This window comes from Epinephelus lanceolatus, chromosome 10, assembly GCF_041903045.1.
Source record: "Epinephelus lanceolatus isolate andai-2023 chromosome 10, ASM4190304v1, whole genome shotgun sequence".
Classification (NCBI taxonomy): Eukaryota; Metazoa; Chordata; class Actinopteri; order Perciformes; family Serranidae; genus Epinephelus; species Epinephelus lanceolatus.
In genome coordinates, this window is record NC_135743.1 from 25667276 (window position 1) to 25693516 (window position 26241).

The 26241-nt window shown below is 41.5% G+C and overlaps 1 protein-coding gene across 4 annotated transcripts; it reads right to left on the reverse strand.

Moving 5' to 3' along the window:
• Positions 1 to 1392: 1392 nt before the first annotated feature.
• On the reverse strand, positions 1393 to 13009 carry tcea3 (transcription elongation factor A (SII), 3). Of its 4 annotated transcripts, XM_078171870.1 has the most exons (21): positions 12557 to 13009; positions 11714 to 11776; positions 11470 to 11575; positions 11272 to 11353; positions 7936 to 8469; positions 7741 to 7854; positions 7383 to 7478; positions 7226 to 7291; positions 7014 to 7118; positions 6809 to 6874; positions 5729 to 5788; positions 5485 to 5556; positions 5295 to 5363; positions 5129 to 5191; positions 4975 to 5049; positions 3285 to 3445; positions 3045 to 3106; positions 2780 to 2929; positions 2509 to 2655; positions 1890 to 1961; positions 1393 to 1799 (listed from the first exon to the last, which is right to left on the reverse strand). In XM_078171870.1, exons 1-21 carry the CDS (start codon positions 12623 to 12625, stop codon positions 1791 to 1793), a joined length of 2241 nt encoding a protein of 746 aa, XP_078027996.1. In that variant the 5' UTR covers positions 12626 to 13009; the 3' UTR covers positions 1393 to 1790. The 4 variants fall into 4 exon arrangements, with proteins under 4 accessions (XP_078027996.1, XP_078027997.1, XP_078027998.1 ...); XM_078171871.1 differs by lacking the exons at positions 7741 to 7854; positions 7936 to 8469 and having other exon boundaries at positions 12557 to 13004; XM_078171872.1 differs by lacking the exons at positions 6809 to 6874; positions 7014 to 7118; positions 7226 to 7291; ... (1 more) ...; positions 7741 to 7854; positions 7936 to 8469 and having other exon boundaries at positions 12557 to 13000.
• Positions 13010 to 26241: the final 13232 nt, after the last annotated feature.

Genomic DNA, 26241 nt, shown 5'->3' on the forward strand with positions numbered 1-26241 from the left:
AGCACCTCCCTCTGGCTTTGCCAGCCAGCTGGACCGGCACTAACAAGAAACAGTATCATTTATTTGTGGTCGGTAACCTGAAGACAGAACTATTCAACTGTGGGAAACTGATGTTGCTTGTGTTTGTTATGATGAATTGTTGCCATCTACTGATTGTTTTTAGTGGTGCAGCAGAAACACTTCAAACCACCGTTGCACCATTTTTTATTAAAAACACCTGTCTTTGACTGAATATTTTTCTGTGCAATTAATTATGGATTTTTTTTTTTTTTTCACAATTATGAGCACATCAATTATTTAACTAAACTTTGATCCCTTGGATAAATAGTGCATTGTATTGAAGATTGAAGATTTTTATTTCTGTCTTCAGTTCACTTTCTTCATCAAACAAGATACTAATAAGAGTGTAAAGAACTGTAGTAAACTTCAGTTATTATGCCAAAATAAAATGAAATGATAAGCATCTAGTGATGCAGTGGTCACCATTGTTGCCTCACAGCAAGAGGGTTCCTGGTTCAAACCCAGGGTGGAGGGGCCCTTCCATATGGAGTTTGCATGTTTTCCCCACGTCAGTGAGGGTTTTCTCCAGGTACTCCAGCTTCCTCCCACAGTCCAAAGACATTCAGGTTAATAGGTGATTCTATATTGTCTGTAGGTGTAAATGTGCACGTGAATAGTTGTCTGTCTCTATGTAAAGGTAAAGGTAAAGTTCCACTGATTGTCACACACCTGAATGTGTGAAATTTGTTCTCCGCATTTGACCCATCCCCTGAGGGAGCGGTGAGCAGCAGCGGTGCCGCGCTCGGGAATCATGTGGTGATCTAACCCCCCAATTCCAACCCCTGATGCTGAGTGCCAAGCAGGGAGGCAATGGGTCCCATTTTTATAGTCTTTGGTATGACCCGGCCGGGGATCAAACCCACGACCTCCCAGTCTCAGGGCGGACACTCTACCACAAGGCCACTGAGCTGGTCTGAGCTATGTGTCAGCCCTGTGATAGTCTGGCAACCTGTCCACCCATCTATCTGCCTCTCGCGCTATGTCAGCTGGGATAGGCTCCAGGACATTCAGGGTTTAGCCCGGACCTCTGTCGGGGGGTCTGGGGGATCCTATCATGCCATTTCTTTGTAATAAACAGGCTGGATTTTGATGGTTTTAATGCACCCTGGCACCTTTTCTGCATTCAAAACACACACAAAAACAAAATCCAGTAAGATGGCCTATCCTGGGCCAGATTTGGCCCGCAGGCCGTAAACTGAGTATTATTTTATCTTAATCATACTTAAAAGCAAACAGTATATTTCGTGTGCCACAAATACTGATGATGATGATGATGATGATGATGATGTTGAGGATGATGACAATGATGTGGGAAGTGACTCTGAGTGAGACTGATTGTCAAAGTTTTTTATTAAACGTGAGTTTAAAAAGCCATCATACAGATTATTTATGCCGTTTTATTAGATATATATACAAAGTGAACAGCTCTAATATGACACCGCATATTAACTGGTCGTTCCATCATGACAGCACCATTATCATTACCGATGTGTTAACAGTCATCAAACTGACGTTCATGCTCAGTCTTCAATTCCACGGAAAGCAAACCCTGATTATTATTATTATATTAGCACATGCTTAGAAATCTCAAAATTTCAAGTAAAAATTGTAACACTTTAATCTGTTTGAATCACTAGCTGCAATAATTTATAAACTCCCTCCCCTCCCATTATAGAAAATAATGCAGTTCAATATGCTCAGAAAAAAAACGTGGTTTCATCCAGAAGGCATCAGCAGAACTGAAATGTGGGAGGGGGAAAAAAATGTATTTTTTAATTCATCAGTACATAAAATATGAGTTATTGAAACAAAAGCTGGGGAAAACTTACCTTCCAGCGGTTTCCACACTCATTACACAGAACAAATGTGGTCATTGGCTCATCAGCACTGCGTGTCTGCACCTAAAACACACACACACAAACACAGGAGGTTTTGTAAGCTGTAAACAACACATTGATCACAGTGCAGAGACGGGCTGGAGCTGAATAAAGCTGAAACACAATCACGTACTCCTAACTGCCTAATTTAGGAGTATTACTCCACTCTTAATGGAGTAAGACCTCAACAATACAGACGGCTTACCAGCTGCCTTTTCCTTGGATAGATGATACCACAGCATTTATAAAAGCAGCTTTTTTTTGTTTTGCTTTTCCCCTCAGAGAAACAACACTGACTTCTCATGACAGCACATACTAACAAAATATCACTGTCAAAAAAACTCTTAAATTATAGCACACTTCCTGTGAAAAAGATCAGGGAATCACACGGTTTTACAAAGTAAATCTAAAATAAATACACATTTATTTCATACAACCCATAATGTAACCTCGCACCCACACTTTCTCTTTTTCTAATGATTTGTTTTGCTTTGTTGAAACTCCACACCACAGAAAAAAGAAGGTTTGTGATGTATGTTTGTTTGCATTTTCATGCATGGTGTGTGTTTACCTGGTTGTAGGTGCAGTTCTTCTTCTTGCACTTGCCGCACTGCAGCAGGTCGGTGGTGGTGCCACCAGTTTTGGCCATTTGGTGCTCCCTGATGGCCTCCTGTGTGAGAACGTTCCTCAGCTGTTTCAGCTCATCGCTGGCCATCTCCTACATAAAGACAAAGATGTGACAAAATGGAGCACAGGGGCATAAAAGCATGGCAGGAAAACAAATCTGTGCATCATGAAAGGAGTTCATCAGTGGTTTGGTGTGTAGTTGCAGCGTTCTGTACCTCAGCAGACATGCTGGCGATGCGGCCCAAGTCAATGCTTCCTGCGAGTACGTTTCTGCGAAGCCCAGGGTTCTTTGGGTCCTTCAGGTTGCTGATGCGGCTGCGGACTCGGTTTTTATATTTCATATCAGTGGCCTTTATCTCCTGATAGATATGTGCGACCATGCAGTCAAGGGGAATAGTAATAATGTCAAATGAGATAACTTCTATTTGGATCGGAGAATGTCAAACCAACCACATCAACAAATAATGAGCTAAATTCAAGGATATGATCTTCGATCTCTGCAGCCATGCTTTCACAATTAGTTCCAAAATCCTTGAAATCGTCTGTAAAGACCAGAAAAAAGATCATACTAACTTGCACATAACAGTGACGTGTGTGTTCTTTGTATGGTATAGTTCCACTCTTTTGTCTGTTTTGTGTGTGTCACTTTGTCAGTGTCTTTAGAGAACATGAGCTGCAGCAGTGTGTGCTCCAACTGATAAAGTGTTATCTGAGCATTACTGTCTGTGCGCAGAGCAGCCGCCAGCATCTCAATGCACTTGTCTCTGACAGAGTCTCCAGTAGTGAGGTGAGGGGGCAGCGGACCCCCGGCAGAACTGAAGCTGGGTGACATGGGGCTGGTCGGGGTGGTGGGAGTTTTAGGAGTATCAATTTTGCCCTTCCTGCAGAAAAGGACACATCAAAGTATGACAGAGTAGAGTGTGTGAAGCGTCACATCTGGTGTATTTGGCTGATCTGACCTCAGGAAAGAGAGGTGTTATCTTTTCTAAACTGAGCCTGGTGTTTATTTTTTCTGGAGCAGCACTGAATTTTTTGGTAGACCTTATTAAGAACATTTTGTGTTCAGGCAGCCCTAACTTATTTTTTTGTCCGCTTGGGGACAGTGGAACACACTGACATATTAGCACCTTTTTAGAATGACTAACATGTTAGCAAACGATTGCCAATTATACATCCAGCAGGCAAAACAGAAGAATTGATTTGGATTTGTGCATTTGGCCATTCCACCAGCATGTAAGACCAATGTTCTCTCTGTTTCAGCTGTTTTTTCGGTCTCCACCAACTCCTGAGAGAAATATCTGACTTGTTGGTGCAGACGCCTCCAGTCGCCTCTCTGTCAGCTCTGCTAAATTTGGGCTAAATTTCAGCTTTTAAGTCTATTTTGCAAGTCTTGGTGGTGCTTTTTGCGGTTGCCTTTCAACGGCAGCATCTGTGAGTCACTCATCAGGATGAGGACATCAACTCACCAGGTGGAAACTCTTTCTGCTGACTTCTGCTAGCTAGTGGTTAGCTTGCCAGGTTGAGGTTTCAAATGTAAACATCAGTAAACACTATGCAAAGATGGGGAAGAATGAGCACCAGCTGAATTAGCATCCTGCTAGCCGTTGTACAGATATTTGAAATGAACTGGACGACCCCTGCACCGCATCAGTTTCTAATGGCATAACAGGAACTCTAATCCTTTGATTCACAGAAACTTGGCTAACCCTGGACAGGACCAGGTGACTCTTTTTCTATATGCTGATCTGACAGAGCAGAGGACTCTGCCAAGAGGAGAGGAGGCATGTGATTTACAGTGAAAGAGGACTGGTGTGTCATTTGGATTGAGCTAATGTCTCCCTCCTGCTGTGGATCACTGCTGCCCACGCTTGGGAAAAGCAACCATACAGCCATCTTGTTAAAGGGATAGTGCACCCAAAAATGAAAATTCAGCCATTATCTACTCATCCATATGCCGACGGAGGCCCTGGTGAAGTTTGAGAGTCCAGTTTTAGAGCGCAGAGCACAGAGAAGCAGTCAGAGCTACAGGCTACAGTGAGGCTAAAAACAGAGTTCAAATGACGTTTTTCAAAACAACTTTTTATGTCGGGGCTTCAGGACACTTGGATCACTACGGATGAGCATGTTGGAGATATTTTGTGGTTTCAATTTTGTGTTCTTGGACATTAGTCTGGGGCGCCGTCAGCCATTAGGTGTGCTAGCCGCTCCCCCCGCCAATCTCCGCAAGGGATGTGAGGACTCTAAAACTTCACCAAGGCCTCCGTCGGCATATGGGTGAGTAGATAATGGCTGAATTTTCATTTTTGGGTGCACTATTCCTTTAAGGTCGGGATGAGTTAAATCATTCCCCAACCAGATGCCATGGATTACCCACAATAGCTTAAGTATTATTAAAAGTTGACTGAAATACCTTTCCATGCTGTCAGTCGAGGGCTTCCTCTGTGTTGGTCCAGGCTGAGAAGCCTTGGAGCCGTGAGACTCTCTTCTGTAACACAAAGTTAATATCATCATCTTCATGGTTTCCATTGAAACAAACCTGTGAAACTTTAATAAAGACGATTTACCTTTCGCCTGTTAGCTTCTTTGCTGGTGGTGAGCTACTTTTCTTTGAATCAGTGGATTCCCGCCTATAGTCAGGAACAAGAAAGTAAATCTGGTTTTACTGACCATGTTATTTCTATTTCATTTACAACAATGAACAATATTTAAAGTAGTGCATACCAGTCCTACCTGTCAGGTTTGGAGTCAGTTGACTGACGTTTCACAGGCTGGCCAGGCTTGGAGTCTGAGGAGTCCTTCCTGCAGCAAAGGAGACAGAGTTGTGACACTGACACCAATAATATACACATTATGCCCGACATAAAGCAGCACAGATTCAAACGCAATGAACAGTGAAATTTATTTTCCTGCTTGTGCACACCTGTGTTTCTCTTTTTTGACATCCACACTGGGCTTTTTGGGAGGTGACGCTTTAGAGTCAGATGAATCTTTCCTGACAAAAGGAAACATTTGTTTGATTCTCAAACAAATCCTAAACTATAAAAAGACAAGCTCCACATGCACAGAAAAGCAACAAAGAGCTGCTTTAAGAAACTCATAGTCGAACTACACAACCACCATGATTCACAGTTTAACGAGCATTTTCACACTCATGACTGGCCAACCTTTCTCTCTTGGCTTCATCGGAGTGTTTTTTAGGCACTTTGCTATCCGATGAGTCTTTCCTGCAAAAAGAAAACAGGCTTTGTTCTAACAAGGCTCTTTGTTTTCTTTACAGTGAGTTACACCAGTTTGAAGATGTGAATGATTTCCAAACATATATGGGTATTAAAGCAATGGGAGAACAATAGTTAAACAGTGGAAAATCATAAACCTTAATGTGTTAAAGTTAATCCTTCGAAATACGATCAGACAAAAGGGTTCAAAAAACATCAGATATTATTATTTGATGTCCCCTTTATAGTCACGCAAAAAGAAAAAGCTGATACAACTCTCTTAACAGCATCACACACTGCATTACAGTCATACAGAGGTGGGGCCAAGTCATTGTTTTGCAAGTCACAAGTAAGTCTCGAGTCTTTGCATTGAAGTCCCAAGCCAAGACTGACAAGTCCTAAACTTTGAGTGTCAAGTTCTAAACCATCCTTATTGCGCTCCTCACCAAACGTAATAACATTTTATCATACTGCGATTTGTTTTTTGTTGACCATCACATAGTTTTTGTAGGCAAAACATTATCTTAGTATAATTTATGTATAACCTTAGTTCTTTATTGTTCTTACCTGCAACTTGCTTGGATGTTGTCAGATTGATTTAAACAAAGTGGATCTTAGGAATTAAATGTCAACTTGCTGGGAATGGTCAGCGGTAATGTTAGTTGATTCAGGAAAAGAAGGGAAATTGATTGATTTGTGGCGCACTTGTTAAATAACATGCTTTTTAATCTTTGGGTTTGGGGGAAGGTATCAAGCATTTTCAAGTTCAAGTCCAAGTGAAATCATGAGTCGTTGGTGTTAAAGTCCAAGGGGAGTTTCGAGTCTTTTTTTAATTTGCCCAGTGGAGTTTTAAGTCATCAAATCTGTGACTCAATTCCATACCTGCTGTCGTGTACTATATTGTGTCCATGTTTCGAGTAAAACAAACAAAAAACAGATTGTAATCTAAGGTTACTGATCCTCCAGAGACAACAGCGAAGTATTTTTTCAAGGATAAATGAGAGACAGAATAATCCCCAGATCCCAGACCTGTCTTTCTTCACGTGATCTCCTGACGTCTTCTTCTGTGGAGGTTTAGAGTCTGACGACTCCTTCCTGCCGTGGCAAACGACACAAAGATTCAATGCAGAGAACTCCAAATCAAATTACATGTTCTTTTTTCCAAAATAATCCTCCGAGACACTTCAGGCGGCAGCTACATGTGGTCTGTAATGAGAACACATCTGATCCAGACCTCTCCTTTTTTCCTTCCAGTAAGGGACGCTTCGGGGGTGGAGGTGGGGGGTGGAGGTGAAGAGGAAGTGGAGGAAGAGGAGCGTTGGGATCAGGAGGCTCCTTTCTAAATGAGGAAAAAAACTTTGAGCTCATCTGAGTTGCTTAAAGATGAGAGTGGATATTATGGTAAATATATATGTGAGTCAATGCAGTGGGCATGCAGGCGCTGACCTGGGTGGAGGAGGAAGGAGGTAAGGAGGAGTAATCAGAGGAGTGTTTGGTTCTGGTGGAACTTTCCTGATGTGAAAATCAACATTTGTTTTGAGTTTCCATAAAAATCTCACACTTCTCTGCACTACACTCAAACAAGCACCAAAGCATGCCTGACCTCTCTTTCTTTACTTCCAGTGAAGGTCGCTTAGCTGGCGGAGAGGAGGGTCGAGGAGCGTGAGGACGAGGATGTCGGGAGTCTTTACTGTCCTTCCTGAAGAAATGTCACAACAGTACAAATTCAAGGGTCGGTGAAATTGTTCCAGCTAAATACAAAATCCTTTTATGAAAGACACACTTGACTGACCCTTCCCAGCATGCATCATGCACAGCCGTTATCCTGTTAGGCCACGAGTCTGGTTATTAAAGTGTAGGAACAAATGTCAGTGCATATGAGTGACTCAGAATCGGTTATGTCATGCAGTAATATTTCAGTCCACCATGCCTTTCAGCTCAGGCGAGGTAACAGTCCTGACCTGTCTTTTTTCAGGTCCACAGAGGGGCGTTTGATCGGGAGAGGAGGCCGAACAGGTCGAGGAGGAGAGGGGAACCGGGAGGGATACAGAATACTGCTGTCCAACACTCCTCTCCTGAAATAAACAACTCAGTCTGAACCTCTGCTGCATGTTTTTGATGTGTAATAATCAGCTTTTGAGCCACCTCCATCTCACCTTTCAAACAGTGGTTTGTAATCTGCAGGTTTCTCTCTCTGAAGTTCAGTCGGCGGTCTTTCTCGATGCGGTGAGTTTATCGGCATCTCATATCTGCTTTCTTCTCTGTGTCTCTCCTTCTTCATGTCATCGGTGTAGCTGTGCTTCTTGGGCTCCTCTGGGTGTTTTTCCTTTTTGACATCTTCTACGTGTCTCATCTTCTTTGGTTCTCCTAACAGCCTTTCTTTTTTCGGTTCTGGCTTGTGTTTCTCACTCTGCAGGTCTTGCACATGCTTCTGTTTCTTGTTATCCATTTCGTGCTGGGCATCCTCTGCATGTCTTTGTTTTTTGGGCTCTTCTAAATGCTTCTTCTTTCTGATTTCTTGGGGATGTTTCTCATTTTGGGGCTCCTCCGGGTGCTTTTCATCGCTGGCATCATCGGTGTGTCTCTTTTTGGTTTTGTGATCGTCATTATGTTTTTCTTTTCTGTTTTTATTGGGGTGGTTTTTGTCAGGATCTGAGTCATGTTTCGGTTTAATGTCCAGTCTCCTGTGACTAAGAGAAACAAAGGAAGTATCATCTTCACCTCTGTTTCAGAGCCTGCAAACATTTACCAGTTTCACTTAGGTCAGGTTTGTTGTTGTAATGCATCTTAGGTCCCATGTGGATGGAATTAAATAGATCCAACAACCCATTTAATGAACTGGCAGTCATTAAGTTTATCATAACTTTCCCCTTCATTGCATGACTTGACTGATGTTAAAGGGGACCTGTTATGATCATTTTCAGGTTCATACTTGTATTTTGAGTTTCTCCAAGAACATGTTTACATACTTTAATGTTCAAAAAGCACTAGATTTTTTTTTTTATCAGATTGTCTGTGCTGGAGCACCTGTATTCACCCTCTGTCTTTAGCACCTGTCTCTTTAAGCCTCTCTCCATAAAAAACCTAGTCTGCTCTGATTGGTCAGCATTTCCGGGTCGTCTGTATCTCAGTGTCTCTGCAACGTCACTGCAGCAGGGAAATAACTGTAACAAAGAGTTTTCTAAGCCTCTAAACACAACCAGACATGTTCTAGTAGGAACTGGTTTCAAGTCCTCAGTGTTTCCCTGACGTTAGCATGTAGCTATATGTAGCAGTGAATGTAATCGTGTAACACTTGTAGTGTGTCTCCAATCACATACTTCCCTTAGTACACTTCCATGCAGTATACTATGTACACTATGTACTTATTTGCATAGTGCGCAAATTTCGACAGGGTAATGTTGTCTCAAACCAAACACGGCCGTTGTGCACTCACCGGAAATGACGACCGCAACTAGCATTAGCATTCGCGTTATCGTTCGCAGTACCAAATCATTACAGACTGCTATATTAACATAACTTAAATTTGTACAATGCAGCGATGTTCACGGTCGCACAGTCCTCGGCCGCCATTACCAGTTTGAAAAGTAGTCCCTCCCCTTCCGCTACGTAGCCAAGATGGCGACCATTGAGGGCGAGAAGTGTCCGTAGTTCCACACTCAACTTCTTGACCGTTTTGAGTGCATCATCCGGGTACTCATTGCACTGCATTTTTACATACTTCTCAGTGTGAACGCACTTATGCACTCAACATATTAAGTGTAAGTACAGAAGTACGCGATTTGAGACACAGCACTGGTGTAGTGTGCCTGGAGCAGACGACCATATAAAGAAATCTGTCATAAGCTGACATCAGCTCATAGATAAAGTAGAAAGAACTGCTACAAACAGAGTATTCAGAACAGTCTGAAGCCTGAAGTTTTTGCTCAGAGGGATTACTTTCACATATCTTTCTCTCATTATTTGAACAGCCATCTTTGTAACATTATACTATTATTTGCTTAAATCATTGAAATCAACAGGCCTTTATTTGGGACAGGCTATTCCTTTCATACGAAACTGGAGGCTCAGCAAAGATCAAGAAATACAATCAAATTGTTTATTTGAACCAGCATGAATATTACTTGTTTAAAAATTAGGCTTCAGATAATATATCAGTTATGAATCATTCATTTGACCTAGCTCCAACAGACAGCGCATCAGAGAGAGTTACAGCACTCAAAGATTACGGCCCCTGGCATACCAACACAACACCACTTTATCTTGTTAAAACAATACTCACCACTAGGATTCATTTTTATGAAAAACCCTTTTGATTATTTTGATCTGAGGACCCTTACAGACTAAAGGTGTATGAATAATTTACCGGGTAATCGAGGAGTGAACACATAATTTGAGGTAGCCAACAGCTCAGTTTTATACATCCGAAGAACTTCTATTAAAAAAACAAACTGTTTGGCAACCAGATCAGGCCTCTAATTGAGACAGGCATTTATTTGTCAAAATGTTGAGCCACACCGGGCTAGTAAAAGAGACTGGCCGTTTAATTGGGACTAGGCTTAATAGATCCCTCAACACTCAACCTATACCTGTGTCACAGCTCTTTGTGGTTCTACTACTGTGGTACTGACCAGCACAGGTAATACTGAAATCCCCTCTACCGCAATAAACGCAGTCCAAGAAGAGAATTCACTGCTTCAGATGAAAACTTCATACAAAAACGAACAGAAGGACATCACATATTTCATAGCCTCTTTAGAAAGGCTCCACACTTTCATTTGCAAATAGGACTACTTTGAAAAAACTAATTGACAGCCTCCTTAACAGAAGCGTACATCATCACGTGTGCCTAGACTGCAACGTTAATTTCCGATGTCCTAATCTGATCGCAGTAATACCCAAGCAAACACATACACACTACAAAGCCATTCATTATAATTAATTTAGCCGTTAGAGCACATGAATACAGTTGATGGTGCATCACTGGAAAATCTGACATGAAATGAGGCTTCTTTTATCATTTTTATTTTTGATTCCTTTACATTCTAATCATAAAGCACCATCCTTGGTGCTGTATATTGTCTTTGTTTGGACACTTTACTGACACATGTCCACTTGAGAAAACAGTGATCTAAAAGCTTCCATGGCAAAGACACAAACAGATGTCTTTACGTACTGATTTACTGGATAGGCAGCTACAGTTTAACTCCTGACACTTTCTTTCAGCTTTTAATTTCTTGAGTGCTTTTTGACAGAGCTGCTGGGGCTGAGCTATTTTTCACAGCAGGTGTCTGTGTACATGTAAAAGTGTAGTGTGGTGCACTGTGGCATGTATGGCATTTCCGTCATAATCCCACATCATTTCAACATTAAATGAAAGCAGGCAGGTCGCACTCACCACTGTGGGTCCGAACTTTATTGTCTCTGCTTCTGTGTTAAATATCATGTTGCCTGTGGAGTTTCTGTGCAGCAGCAGCTGTGAAAGTACTGACCTGCTGTGTGTCTCAGAGGGGGAGCTGTTTGGAGACACCGCTGGGTCCAATCCATTCTTCATTTCAGATGGTTTCTCAGAGTCTGTGGGAGTGTTTGTGGGAGGGGAAGGGGGATCACATATCAGCGAATCAATCAGTCCATTGACATATTTATTGCACAAACAACTGCTCAGTAAATCATGCATCAAAATCAAGTACCCAGAAGTCTTTTCCAGTCTTTAATGAGGACTTTTGCCAAGGCAATGACTTCCTCGTCCGTGCAGTGCTTCCTGATGCCGTTCACAGACATACCGATCCTTGTTTCCTAAAACGGACATACATAAATATACATTGAGAGCTTTAGTAATAATGCAGTTCATGTTGGTACGTGAGTAACAAGTAGGTAACTGGTTGGAAAGCAATGGGGAAAGTGTGCTCTACTAAACAATACACTGCAGCCTACCTGGAGAAGTTTGAGTGTCATATTGAAACCTTTCAGTTCTCTCAGCAGGTCCATGGCGCCCTCCTGCACACATAAAATATTTAAGAGGCAACCATATTTACAGTTTTAATCTATAAATATTGAGTGTATTTATGTAGAAATATGTAATGACAGTGTAAAATGCAGATTTGATTGCATGCAAATGTGACCATTTTAAAAAGGAAAGTACAAACTGATGAGTCGCACCAACACTTTCACTTCTGTATTTAAGATTTCATCTGTATTTTTAAAAAATACATACTGATTTCATAAATTTAAATAATCTATTACAACAGAAAGTTAAATGGCCATTTTTTTTTACTTTATTCTAGAAACCATAGTTTTTACTGTTGTAACGTTACCCTCACTGTGCACTGTGAAAGAGCGCCATTTGACAACGTCCTGTTTGCAGCCAGTCAAAACACACACACACACACACACACACGACCTTGCCCACAGGCCGCCTTGTTTACTTTATCTTGCATGAGTCACTGTTTAATACAACAAGCAAAGAGTTGCAAAAAACTACTCGATGCATTCACAACACTTGGTCCGTATCGCGCCACACACTCAGGGACCAAAACGTCCGGCGCGCAAACAGTCTGCAAACCAGCGCCAAACACCTGTTGATCATTTGTTACAGCACAGTCAGGCTCGTGTTACAAATGTGCACACTTTACAAATACACCCGCTCAAATGAAATCAAACTTATAGCCAACGTAAATCTGGTAGAATCCATTTCCAGGAGAGACATTCACGGGCCTTCTGCACAGCACGAGGTGGTAGGACAATGCGCCACCTGTGGGTGTCAAAATATGGTCTCACCGTGTTATTCCGAGACACCATCTTGTCCAGTTTTTTTGCAATCCGAATGAGATCTTCCTCCCGCGTCATCGCTGCATTTAATCGAATAGAAACAACTCAATAATGTCGATTAGATACTTCTTAAAAACCGTGAAATTAGGTCCAAAATAAAAGTTTGGATCCGCTGCAGGTCGGACTTTACGCACGGCGCGTGCTCCATTCAGCCCAGAGGCGTGTCCTGCTGCAGGATCCCAGTTGACCCGCTGCACGACACATGACAACAACTAAATATAGACGTTCAAATGGACACATGGCACAACGCAAATATCTAATTCTCAAGGTGATTCGTTTAAAGTTCGCTCAAAGAGTCAAACTGTCTGTTGAAGCAGCAAATCTGTGATCTTTAATCTCATTGGCTCTTCATTCTGTCTCATGTACGTCTGTATTTTGGCTGCATGATATCACCAGTTATTTGCACAGCAGTGCCAGCTGCTGCTGAAGTGCCAAAGTTCAGCCTGAAACTTGATCACAGTTCACTACATGGTTATTACCTCACACACAACTTTTACAAGAGGTAACACAGATTTATCAGGGTTTTTTAAGCCACTGGAGTTTGTAATCTGTGTACAGCTCTGTAATGGACGTCAAGCAACATTTTCACTTTCGTTTATGCTGTTAAAAAACAAAAAACTGTTTCTGTTTGGATTGTTATATTTCTTCATACGTGTTTGTCACCAGAGGGCGCTGCGGTGTAGCTCTTCACAGGCCAAATGATCAGATCCTCTCAGAAGAATTTACTTTTAATATTTCCTGTTGAACTGGACACTCTGACCTTTATGAACCAGCTATCACATTTGCTTCCTTTCACTTCCTGCAAATATGAAATATTTTGCAATGCATGTTTTGCAATGTTACACTGACACTGTATAGAGATTGAGCCTTTTGAATAGTGTGTTTTTCTTCTTTTTAATGAACCTGTTTGCAGAAGCATTTATTGTTAGTGTGACTGCTGAGACAGATGGGGCTGTTTGCGGAGACACCCAGCGTTTGAAGTGGTGCTAAATGATCCTAATATTGAGCTGGAATTATATTATTTAAAGTGACTTGAGCCTGTAATTGCACAAGTCTGTGCAGCTCACAGTCTTCCTTTTGAGTCTTGTGGTGTGCACAGTGAGTTAGCTGAGGTCAGTTAAACAAACATTCACAGAATGAAATTACTCGAGATTACTCGAGCAAGTGATTTCTGCAAGGTCCTTTGTATCCTTGTAAAAAAAGAAAATGTGTTTATATATCGTCTCTGACAACTTCTTGGAAGCAATCACTTACAGACTGTTTTCATAGCAAATCTCTTCCAGGGGAAACACGCTCCCAGTACTGAGAGGCATGAAGACTTACTCCCACAGTCTACTGGGAACGGAGCCCCGCTACAGTTCAGATCTTAGAGACGTCCCTGCTGCTGGATGTCTCCACAGTTGTGGGAAGCGAGGACATGAGAGATGCAAGTCGCAACAGTTTGTTTTTGAAGTCAGATCAAGTATCAGTGGGATGAATGTTTTGAGGTTTTAATTGGTTTGGATCTCTCTGTCTAGAACATACCCAACAGTTTATATGGACAGTTTATGTAGACAGCAATGCTCCCTAACATAATTGTATATCATTACAGAACAGTATTGGCTGGAAAACTTAAACGTCTGCCCTAAAGGTAAAGTGTAAGTGTGTGGATTTTTCTTTATACAACAGCGTGTTCAATTAAAAACCCTGAAATATGAAGCATGTTCCAATAATTAATCCAAGAGCGAACTGTGACGCTCTTGTTTGTGGCGCAGGGATTTGAAGATAACTGTGTTAATGACTGTGGGTGAAAGTACAGTCTGAAAGCTCGTCTTGAGCAAAGAGTATTATCTCTTTACAACGCTCTTACACAACAGGCTGAGAGTATAACCCCGTCCCCTGCCTCCGCCTGAAGACAGGCAGGGTGTCTGGCAGGTAGAGGTAGTGCTGGGCCAACTGGAGAAGTGGGACAGCTATCCGTGAGGTAAGAGAGGAAGCAGGCCAAGAGGAAGAACCAGTGATCAAGATCAACGTCCTTTAAACTCCGTGTACTAAACCCTTCGGCTTTGAGGCTGTGGAAAGAAGAGGCAGAGGATGAGGAAAAGGAGCTGCTCCCCCTTCTGCAACCTGTGACCTCTTTCCCAGACGCTCGGACTAAATAAACTGTCTGATCTCTTCATTCTTAAGAAAAGTGCGCCGTGTACTTACAAGCCCTGTTCTTAAACATCAAATCAGGCTGGTGCACAAAATATTAAGAAATATTGCATTTTCCCTTCATCAATATTAGTCATAAAGGAGAAGAACTTTAAGTCAAGTACTGCACTTAAGTACAATTAATAGGTTTAGAGCTTGTGTCCATCTGATGAATATATGTCAAATATTTGCTCTCTTTTAGCTCTGCCTTTGGACTCTGGCTCCTTAGCTGCCAAACGTTCACTAGCTGTGACTTCTAGCTGCTGTTTGGTGCTGAGCAGATGGTGTACAGTGTGTGACAGGGGCGTAAATATAGACAGTGCAGGCAGTGCAGCTCTGGGGCCCCTGGGGTGGAGGGGCCCGTAGAGAGAGCGTGCCCTTGCAAGTGATTCGAATGTCACTTTGGAAATATACCAGTGTTTAAAGAGAAATGATTTAAAAAAGAATATTATTAATTTAAGAACAGTGCCATTTGCTATATACAGTATGTCCTCAAAAAGATAAATCCATCTGCGTCATGGTTTTAATTATTTTTATTTTTTGACATAGTCAGTAGCTAACTAAAACAACGTTATATGCTTTTTCTACATAAGCTATAAAGTCTATAAATATACAAAAAAAACATTCAATTAAATGATTAATTTCCCATTTTCTATGATATTTTTGTCAGATATGCAGTGATGATTGCTGGGTAATATGTATGTTGATGTTGTTCAATGTCAAGTCTGTATTTGTGTCAAAACAATACATGCAAAATCGCGTGCACTTGGGCCCTTCACGACTTCCTTACGCCACTGGTGGGTGGGTATATCAGAGCTGTCTCGTGTTGTTTGTGAACGTTTCATTCAAAAGAATGAATTTTTTGACCAAATGAACTGAATCACATACTTAAACAATATGCTCATTTCTCAGTTAATTTGAGCTCTCAGTCAGTTGTAAGCAAACATGCAGGGACTTACTCCTTTCACTGCAAGGGAACAATGCATGTTCAATGATTCATTCACTGTGATCGTGATCCCTGAGTGAGTTGATCAAGCCCCCTCTTTTCCCTTATAATATATACTATATAATGTAATATAATATATATTATATATGTATGTATTTTTACATTGTTGCATTGCTACTTTCACTGGAGTAAAAGAATCTGAATAATTCCTCCGCCATGTCAAAGGAGAAAACCCTACACATAAAAGCTTGGTTTTCCCTGAGACAGCTGAAAGGAATAGATCCCTGGTGTGTTGTGCAGTCGGTGAATCTCCCCTCTCTCTGGATTCTTGGTGGCTCTGCGTGGTTACATAACTGCATCTGTGTGCATTCCCATACGCTGCACTGAAGTACCCTGAGCCTCTGCTGCTGGGTTTCAGAGTCTATCATTAGCCTCTGGGGTCTGACCACATCAAGTCATATCTTGTCTTTGCTTTGAGCGCTGTAGAAAGTTAAAGGGCCTACTGTGCTGGTCGAGCTTTCCAAGCAGACAGAAGAAAGTGGTCCCGCGCCCCTTACCGCACTGTAGCGTACATCCCACATGCTTTCACAGACAAAGAGTTAACACAGATCCAAGAGGGAACATCCACCAGTCTACTTTCCTCTCCGTGCACCTCACCCAGCGCTGGTGTCTCTGCCAGTCACAGACCAGAGACGCCAGGCCTGGGCAATTATGGCAATTTTTGGATGACATCAGACCAGAAAATGAATGATTTCATTTAGCTGTCAATTTTTTTCTGGATCTGGTGCAGGATGCAGAACCTGTAATAGAGCATGTCAAAACAGAGTGGGAGAATTGTTTAGACGTTCACATCTGCAGTTGGCTGGAAGGTAATCCCAGCCTGGTGGGGTTGGTTTGTCTGCTAATAATGACCACTGTTCGGCGTTGGCACTCGCAAAAAGTAGGCTGAATCTCCCGGAGAGGTTGGACCACCCAAAGACTTTAAGAACATCCTTGTGTCTTCAGCTGTCTTTTAAGTCTCTATTTACTGCCCCACACACACACACACACACACACACACACACCAAATCTGCCATATCCAAAACTGTTTTGGTGGTGCCACTATTTTAGGCTACCTTTGACCAAAATAACTGGTGGTGCCACCGTTAGACACAATCCAACCAAAATAACTAAATGACTAACCAAACTAAATCTGATTTATGCCCTGAGCAAGAGATGTTTAACCCAATTCCTGACTACAAAGAGAACCTTTACTGTAAGTCACCTGAACTGCAGGATACGAAGAAAGGAGACAGAGAGAATGATTCACCCTATAGCTGCACAGTGAATCCCACAAAGATGCATTTAAAGGCAGAAAAAAAAGCTGGAGAGGGATGTGTAAAATATGTACTATAACTTATCCACAACCGTCAATTACACATTGGCACACTGGACAGACACTGAGTCATTTGTATAGTGTGTCTGCAAAAAGATCCTGTGGTTCTTCCCAAGGCTGCGATTTGATCTCTGAGCTCTCTTCGTTTGTGCTTGAGCTTCGGCTTTATGCTGACAAACAAGTGCATAACCCCCTTTGAAAAAATCTGTCAAAGAACCAAATGAGTCTGTCGTGAATGGGAGAGGAGCTTGAAAGAATGCTGCAATTCTGTGCTTTGATACCACAGAGGCGGACAACTGATCAAAAACTGCAAACAGGATTCAATAATTGTGCTCAATGCTTCATAATCTAGCTGTTTACAAACATCACATTGCACAAATCCTCCACATCAAGCTGTGCTAATTGATAAAGAGGAGTTCCTCCACCAACAACCCAGATTGTGTTAGTGTGTAAATCCCCTCTTACTCTCGTTTCCTTTTCAACTTCCCACTAATCCAGTTAGAGCAACGTAGTTTGAAACATCTACCTTTCCTCTCTGTATTAGCAGCTTTTGCACTGCTTTCTGTTTGAACTGGGTCCTGCGCAGGTTAGACGTTTATATATAGGAACTGCAGTGATTTAGGAAAAGCAGGAATTGGACTCAGTGCTAAATGACCCAGTTAGTTGTTGACACTGTGCAAAAACATCTAACTCCACTCACACATTTGAAAGCTTAGTTTTATGTTGAATTAAGACTTTGTTTGGGCTCTGTTGGTGGATGTGTGTCCCTGAATACCAGAGAGCTCTTAAATGTCACTAACCAATATGGTTCTTGCAAGTTACAGACAACAACACAGTCGAAAATGGTAAAGTACATACAGCCAAATTGAAAATTTGACCTCAGGGTAACAAGAGTGAAAATATTTATAGTGCCTCTTCCTGGCATGCACAGAGGCACTTTTATAGGTTTCGAACATCCATAAAGCAGCGTATTCACATATGTCTTGTGAGAGCGTACAGCTTTAGCAGCTGATCCACGTGAGTAGGCAAAAGTTCCTCAGCAATAACCTGAGTGTATTCACTGCTGTCAGGACCATAACACTTCCCCTGACCTCTAATGTTAGACTGGCAATTTCATTTTAATCCATATGGCTTTATGACATATCAGGTACATTTAATGCATCTGTGCCTTTTTAAAGTGGAACTCCACCAATTATTTTTTGATTGTTTAAAATCAGTTCAGTGAAATTTTGGTAAAAGCAGTTTACTGTTTCATCATGAAGACTAACACTCAAAATCAAAACACTCATTTCCAACTTGTCAAATACAAACACTTGGTCAGTGGCTCTATACATCAAACTATGATGCTTCAGGTACCTGTCCAGTGTCACATTTGGACGCTCAGGGATGGCGTGTCAAAATAATTATCAAACTAATCTAAACTAAGTAAAATAAATTAGATAAACTAAATTGAATCCATTGAGTTTCTTTTCAAAATAAACTTAGAACATACCTAAAACTTCATTTTGAGGTTTACTTATAGCATGAGGTTAGCTTTAGAAAGAACATCATGGTTTGTTTTAGAATAAATATGTTTATTACTAACATAATGTAATGGCACGTGACGTATGTCACATATGTCACACTACTGGCACACCAAGTTGTTATTAAAATTAAGATTTTTGGTTTCACATGGGACACAGACAGCAGTCCCGCAGGTGAAAGTCCAGAGTTTCCCAGTGTATGCAGAGTTTCTCACTCTTTTCACTATAGCAGTTGCTCGGACTGTCAAAAAATGCTGCGTTCATACCTCAGCTATAAGGTGCCTCAGTATCTTTCGCCAAGGGCCACAAACCAAGCATCTGTATTTGATAAGTTGAGAGTAAGGGTGCTTTCAGACCTAGAGTTCACTTGCTTTGGTCTGAATCAGGGACTAATTTTGTTAGAAAGTTGGATAATTGCCTAGAGTTGGTTCATGTTCTCACGGCAGCATTTACAAGCAGACCAGATCAAATGCCTTGTGCGAGAAAGCTGCTTTTGATTGGTCAGAATTTCCATGTGGGAAAAATCCATGAAGTAAACAAAACATTGAAGAAGAGTACACTTGCAAGATAAATATGACACTTTCTAATGTCACAATGGAGGGATAACTACGCAAGTTGATTTTAGCGCTGGTCATCGTGGACTATATTGCTTGCAGTGTTCATTTTGGGCAAATCATACAGTTTGAAAACGAGGCGCACCTCCAACTAGAAAAGAATGTTTTGATGCATTGGATGTGCTGAATGTGCATATTAAGGCAGTACAGGAGGAGGTGCACATTAATAATCCTCCAGGACTGTAACATGCTCATGCTTGTTTAACTCAAACAATGCGTCGTGCAACTGCAGTTGGTTCGCTTGTATCCGGATCAAGACCACCTCTTCAAGAAGGTCTCTGTCCAGTTACAGACCAACTCTGTGACTGATGTGTTCACACCTACCCAAACGGACTGCACTTAGGGGGCAAACGGACTTGAGTTTGATTGAATCAAATCAAACAGGGCAGGTGTGAAAGCGCCCTAAGACTATGTTGTCAATACCATCTTCCATCTTGATCTTCTTCTGTTCTATGGGGAACTTTGTCATATCTGAGTAAATAACCTGAGTGATGTCATCAGGGTCAGCTCTCATAGGCTTTACAAGCCAAGCCAAAAAGAAAAACCACTAGCTGAGTTGCATTATGGAAACTGTGGGATCCAGGACTTAATTTAGTGTGTCTCGGTCTCTGCTGCATCAATTTGGACTTTTTTTTTTTATCTGTCTCTCAAGTGTTAGTCTCTCAATGCTTAATCATTGGATTACTCTCTTAAGTTCCAGCGCCCAACATTTTACCACTATTTTTGCAAATACTCTGCAACTCTGCCAACCATCCAAACAAGATATAATCAAGGACTGAAAACATAGTTTAAGAATGTATTTTAATGTACTTTGATACCAGTAATGCAAATACTTTTTAATGGGTTGATGAACTGAAACATTACCTATGCTGCCCCGGGAGAATAACTAAAATATTTATGTTCTTTATACCAGAATATGGACAAAGTTCACAAAATGTTTGTGTTTGAAGATCAACTTTCAGGAGATGTGAAGAATCTCTTTCCTTTTATAAGAATGTGAATCTGCCCTCAAATGTAGCTTTAGGTTCCAGCTGTGTTATGTACATTATGCTGAAGACTAGACAGCTTATGTGTAGCTCCGGGCGGTGCATTTTTTTTCTGTCTCTTTAAGGTTTGTCTGACAGACATATTGCTTTTTGCTTTGCTCCAGTTGTTGTCGCTTGTGACTGATGATCACATTTTTTTTTACTGAGTATGCATAGGTGGTTTTCTTGAGCTGGAGCCAGTGGCTTTAACTGTATGAGTGATCACCTGTTGCAGATGTTTTTTGTTTTTTTGTCTGTTTGTTTTCAAGACTATTTTACCTTTTTGGACAGGACAGCAAAGAGTGACAGGAAAGGGGGGGAGAGACTTGGGATGACATGCAGCAAAAGGCTCCAGGCCAGAATCGAACCCAGGCCGCTGTGATAAGGACACAGCTCATGGGGTGCAGGCTCTACCAGGCAAGCTACTGGGGTAGGAATCCCCCACACATCATCATTTTAGTATATGTCTAGGTTTTGTTTTGTTGCTCTTTTTGCCTTTATAGCTCTGTTCTTGGCCAAAAAAAGAAAGATTCACTGTGCATGTCATGCCCTGACTGGATCCATGTGAGAGGAACTGTTAATAGTGAAATCAGGCACAAAACAAAAATAAACATCCAAAAGAGAGAAAATCAGCTTATGGGAAGAAAGAATTTTAAAAAAAGAAGCTTGAGGGTCTATCCAAACATCTTTCTGCAGTGTTCGTTTCAAGTGTGCAGAGGATTTATTACTACCACATGAGACTGCAACAGCCCAAAGGAAACAGGGAATTCTGTCCAAGAGCTGCAGTGAAAAAAGGCCTCCTGATGGCCTTGGAGGTCACCCCAAGGTCGACACAAGCAGACTTGTTAATGCGTGGGTGATGTCATGACCAAGAGGACTCCAGTGATGATGTAAGGATATATCATGCATGTGCATGTGTGTGTGTTAGCGCAAACGCATGCTGTGAGTGTGTTTCGTGTGTCTCGCAGGGGAGGTGGGAAAAGGATGATGTGTCTATTTGTTTCTGGTTCAGTTCACTGACAGCACACAGATACTCTCTGTCTATGTGGGGTCCAGGAAGTTAAAAAGTCTCAGAGCAGAGGAGGTGTCTCCGCTGAGGGCTGTCTTGACTCATCTGCTCTGACTTCCTGCGAGCAGATCACATGACAACAATGTATGCTCTACATTTTCATTCCTGCTGTTATTACATTTAGATAATGGTCTCTTTATTTCCTTTATTTTATCATTGACTGCTGATCTGCAGCTTGTTTATGCAGTCTTGAAGAGAGGATATTCAACCTGTATTATGAAAAAACAGACGGTCAGGATGTCTCGGCAGGAGATAGGCAGGCAGAGGGAAAACAAAAAGATTATGAAGATGAGGAAAAGCAATGCTATCTAATCAAATCGTTAATGTCTTTGTGCTCAAAGAGCAGTGGAAATCAGGTTACTGCGTTACATCACTTGGGTGAATGCCAAAGGTTACAGTTGGTTGCCACAGTACAATTCAACAGGGCCATAATACATGTTACTCCATACCTCTTTGGTGTAAATGTACAGCAGAGGACAAGTAAAGGTGTTTCCTCTTGTCTTGTCTTATAAATTTTGTGTTTAGTCCCATTTATAGGGTGTATTTTAACCAGTCAAGTTCATTTATAGAGCAACAGTAAGATGACATCTAGATATCCATTTGTTTGTTCTCACTATCCACCTAATGTGAAACAAAGCTCTCATTAATCAAGAATTTATTTGTTTGTCAGATTTTAAGGCTGAGTCAAAAATGACTTTCCAGATTCCAGATTTCTAGCATGTGTACACATATTTAAAGACAAAGGAGAATTTTCAGAACCTCTGTCTTTAAGCTGGAGAAAACTTTTGGCATTCAAGCATTTAACATTCCCAGCACAGCTTTAAACAGACCAAAGGTCAAGTACAGCTGCATAGCAACAGTGAGTGATGCTGTATTTTCTAAAAGAAAAACAGAAAAAAGAGGCCACTGAAAGCATATATTATGCAAATAAAATGGGGCCTAGGACGGAGCCTTGGGGAACACCATTTGAGACAGTAGCAGTTAGATACTGTTGAAGAGGTCACTTCTTCTTTTAGAGCAACTGGCAGACAAAAATCTACAACGTCATACTTATTCTGTTATTTTTCATTAAAATCAGATCAACTATAAGGGAAAATGTTGCAAGAGAGAAACTAGAGCTGGCTGACTATAGGCTGGAGCGCACTGAAGCCTCTAGTATTCTTACTGTAAGATGTCCAAATTTGATTATGCTATCCTCGGGGAAAGTAGAGGTTCGTATCTGATATTGACGTTGACATAACTGGACCCAGTTGATGGTGCCAAATCCACACGTTCTGGTGCTATGCTTCCAGCCGGTCAGGATAAAACCAGTGACTGGAAAATATGGAGTCCAAAGCATACAGCAGACTGACCAAAGTCAACACACCATGCTGGAGAATTGAGATATGTAATTGTTTTATTAATAAAAAAATACCGCCCCAGCTGGGTATTTGAAATAACAGCTAATAATAAGTTACTGGGCCTATCACATGAAGGAAAATAGTTCGTTTATTATTATTATTCCTGGGGTCTTCCTGCCTATACGCCACGTCTTTTAACAATAAACTTTAAACCTTTTGGTAGACAGACAAAATGATTTCATGAGAAAAGGAAACTGCTTGGTTTTATATCTGACTATAAAAACCGACCGACAGTGCAAGATATAAAATTATCAAAAAAAAGGAAACTGGAACACACAATGGTAATTACGTGCTCGTAATTTACTCCCTCTGTCTGTTTAACAAGCATGCTTGGAAATGCATTTGAGTAATTAATAGGAAAATCCATTGTGTTCGTGCTAGGAACCAGAGACGTTTTTTTAATCCTGTGAGTTATTCTTGTATGCCATCAGAGATATTTCCCAAGGTTAAACATTTGGTTTGGTTCAATTATGCTATTATTTATTATTAAATTTGATTCAAGTGAATTATGCGATTCTCGAAATACACCTGGAATCAATTCTTCTTGTGACGATCACTGCCAGTAATGAAATTTACAGCCTGTAGTGAACATGGATGCATTTTATACTAAATTCACGCACCAAAGATAGTCTGTCAGCATCATATACAATAAAGCTTCAAAATCTGTCAGCCATGCAACTTTAGATTTCATAACAGTGCTTGGATGTTTCGTTTACAGTTTAGATCTGACACTGAAGGGAAAAACACAAGTGAAACTTTTTTTTGAGGTTGCCATGATCTTTTTGACAGTTCCCTGATAGTCGATGTCAGAGACATGGTTTGGAGCAAAAAGCATAGGTTTCAGAAGTGAAACATACACCGGCAAAACAAATCATTGATTTATGTGTTTTGATGAGGCCTCATTTTCCGTCTGATCGCAGCTGCAGACAGAGAAGAAATGCAGTTTGACAGAAGTTGTTGGTTTTGAATGGGGAAATTGCCATCCTCAAAAGTTCTCCAATGACCTTGGAGCAACATCAAGACATGGAGCGTTTAATGATTTAGCTCAGATTAATATCAACACAAAGCCATGGAGTTATTATAACCAGATTGAGCCGATGTGCTCAGTGAATTGGTAGCCAATAACCCCAGTCACTCGCAGCAGGAGACAGATTGTGGGGGGTTGAGCAGCCAGCCGGCAGTGGGGGTAAACAGCAGCCCTGAGACATGTGGAAAGCTTGAAATGTGGAACAGTGACTTTTACTGGGCCCTGAGTAAACAAACCCCCATCAGATTGGGCCCAAGTCCTCCTGCATGAGTCATCGCCATCCCCCGTCTCTTGAGAACCCCACATGTAGGCCTTCAACAATCCTCTCTCCACCAGTGTTAATGAAGAGCACAACCAAGCCCTTCTTTCAACATTACACTTCCTGTCCTGCTCAGGAATGCAGGGAGGGGGACATGAGTGAGAAGGGCCTTGGTGATGGGATCCACATTACGTCCCACTGGCAAGAAAGGATCCAGAGGAGGATTTCACATGGCAGCCATGACTTTACCCACCTCTGAAAAGCAGATCACTTTTCAGCATATATTCTGGCAGGAAGGCTATGCTTGACAAAAACAGTGTCACCACATGGTCCATTTAGTGGCATGGAAAAAAGATCAAATTGTCGTCTAAATCATTCTTGGTCTTGAAAACAGAAGATCAAGAAAGAACTTTCAATCTCAGCTTTTATGTCAACATGCACGAGAAGTCTTTAAAAAGCTCAGAAAAATGTTAACTAGCTTTTTAGCTAAACCTCAACCCCCTTAGTTAGCCTACTGTTGTTACATCTGTCGAGTTTTCTGTTCTGACAAGGCACACAGTGCTGTTTACAGTGATAACAGTGGCAGATTTATCACAGCAAATTCTCAGGAATTTTTGGAACAATAAGTCTTAAATTTCACAAAGAAGTAAACAAAAGCAGTGTTCTCATTTTTAGCCATTGCAGACCATGAGCTTTCAGCTAACCCATGCTAGCACAGGGCAAAGCTACACGGTTTTCAGATTTATGTTTCATGTTTGTATAATGGAAACTGCTTATAGTGATCAGGGTTACAGTGATCAACTGCTTATATGGATCAAAAAGCTTGGAACAGAATAATTCCTACAAAGGCTTTTTAAATATTATGCTTTCAAGCTGCCAAAAAAGAGCTAAAAGGCCCATTTCCACCGCAGGAGCTTCGGGGTAAATTTACAGGGCCGGGGCCGTTGGTGCGTGTCTCCACCGCAGGAACCACCCCCTAAGGACAGAGTTCCGGAACTTTTACAGGGGCTAAACAAGTCCCTGCCTCAGAGTAGGTACTCAGAACAGCCCCGAAAAACTCCTGGCTGGTGCTTGGGGGTTGCTTGGTGCTGATTGAATATACTCAAGGCGGAATGTGACGTCAACAGATAGCAACAAAATAGCCGGCATTTTTAAAACTCAGCAGACGAGGGTTAGCTCGTTCATAGCTTCCACCGCCATGTAAACAAACTCAATAACCGTTCCATGAAAAACATATTTTTTCCAGCGGATATCTTAGTTACAACATGATTGAGCTAGCAAAGCAATTTTGTGTTGCTATGTGTGGTATTTATTCAGTTTTGGGAAATCACGATATCTAGAAAGCATCAGCTGACAGGGACAGCTAACAGCAGCAGCAAAGCTAACATCAGGACGTCATCTGTTAAAAGCCTCCCGTTGTCGGAAACAACATGAAACTACTCCAAGTAGCTCAAACATGTTGTAACTAAGACATCCGCTGAAATTTTTTATTTTTTTTTCATGGATCACTTTGTGAGTTTAATGAGTTATTACAGACACCGCTATCGGCTAACAGCGTCAGCGTCCCTATGCCACTACGTCACCCCAGTCAAAATGGTCGCGCAACGATTACATCACATCCAGAGCCCGGTAACTTTACAGGAACCTTCCTCCTACTCTGCTCTCTCAGTGGAGACACGGCGGTTAAGAGGGCCGAGCGAGAGGACGTTGCTGTAGTAGTTCCTGCCCCCCAAATAGTACCAAGAACTTCTTCAGTGGAAACGGGCCTAGTGAGATGCAGCAGCTAAACATGGTGTTCCAGAGCTTACCTTGTGTAGTGTACTCAAACAACAGGAAAACGAGAGATGAGATGAGGGCAGAAAATGAAAGTCCATGGGGAAAGCATCTGTGGTTAAGCCTCCCTGGTTGAGTGGATTGATAATTCCAGGTCAGGAAATGCAGCCTTAACACATTGTTACATTTGTGGGCATTAAGCTAGTTAGACAAAGTTTTCAGACAAGATTTAAGGACGTGAACAGAGTCAGCTGACCTGATGCTCAGTGGAAGGATGTTCCAAAGCCGAAAGACATGAACTGAAAAGGCTCGATCACCTTTTGTCTTTTACCTGGACTCTGGAACAGTTAGAAGACCTGGACTAGCAGACCTGAGGGGCCTGTTTGGACGGTACAGTGTGAGAAGCTCAGTTATATACTCCAGTGCCAGATCATTGGGAACCTTGTATGTA

Coding starts and splice junctions, on each gene's coding strand:
- tcea3 (XM_078171870.1), bottom strand. CDS start 12,625: ATGACGCGGGAGGAAGATCTCATTCGGATTGCAAAAAAACTGGACAAG. Junction 2,930..3,044: donor CAGAGATCGAAGATCATATC/CTTGAATTTAGC, acceptor GTCGCACATATC/TATCAGGAGATAAAGGCCAC. Junction 2,656..2,779: donor TCGCCAGCATGTCTGCTGAG/GTACAGAACGCT, acceptor GTCTTTATGTAG/GAGATGGCCAGCGATGAGCT.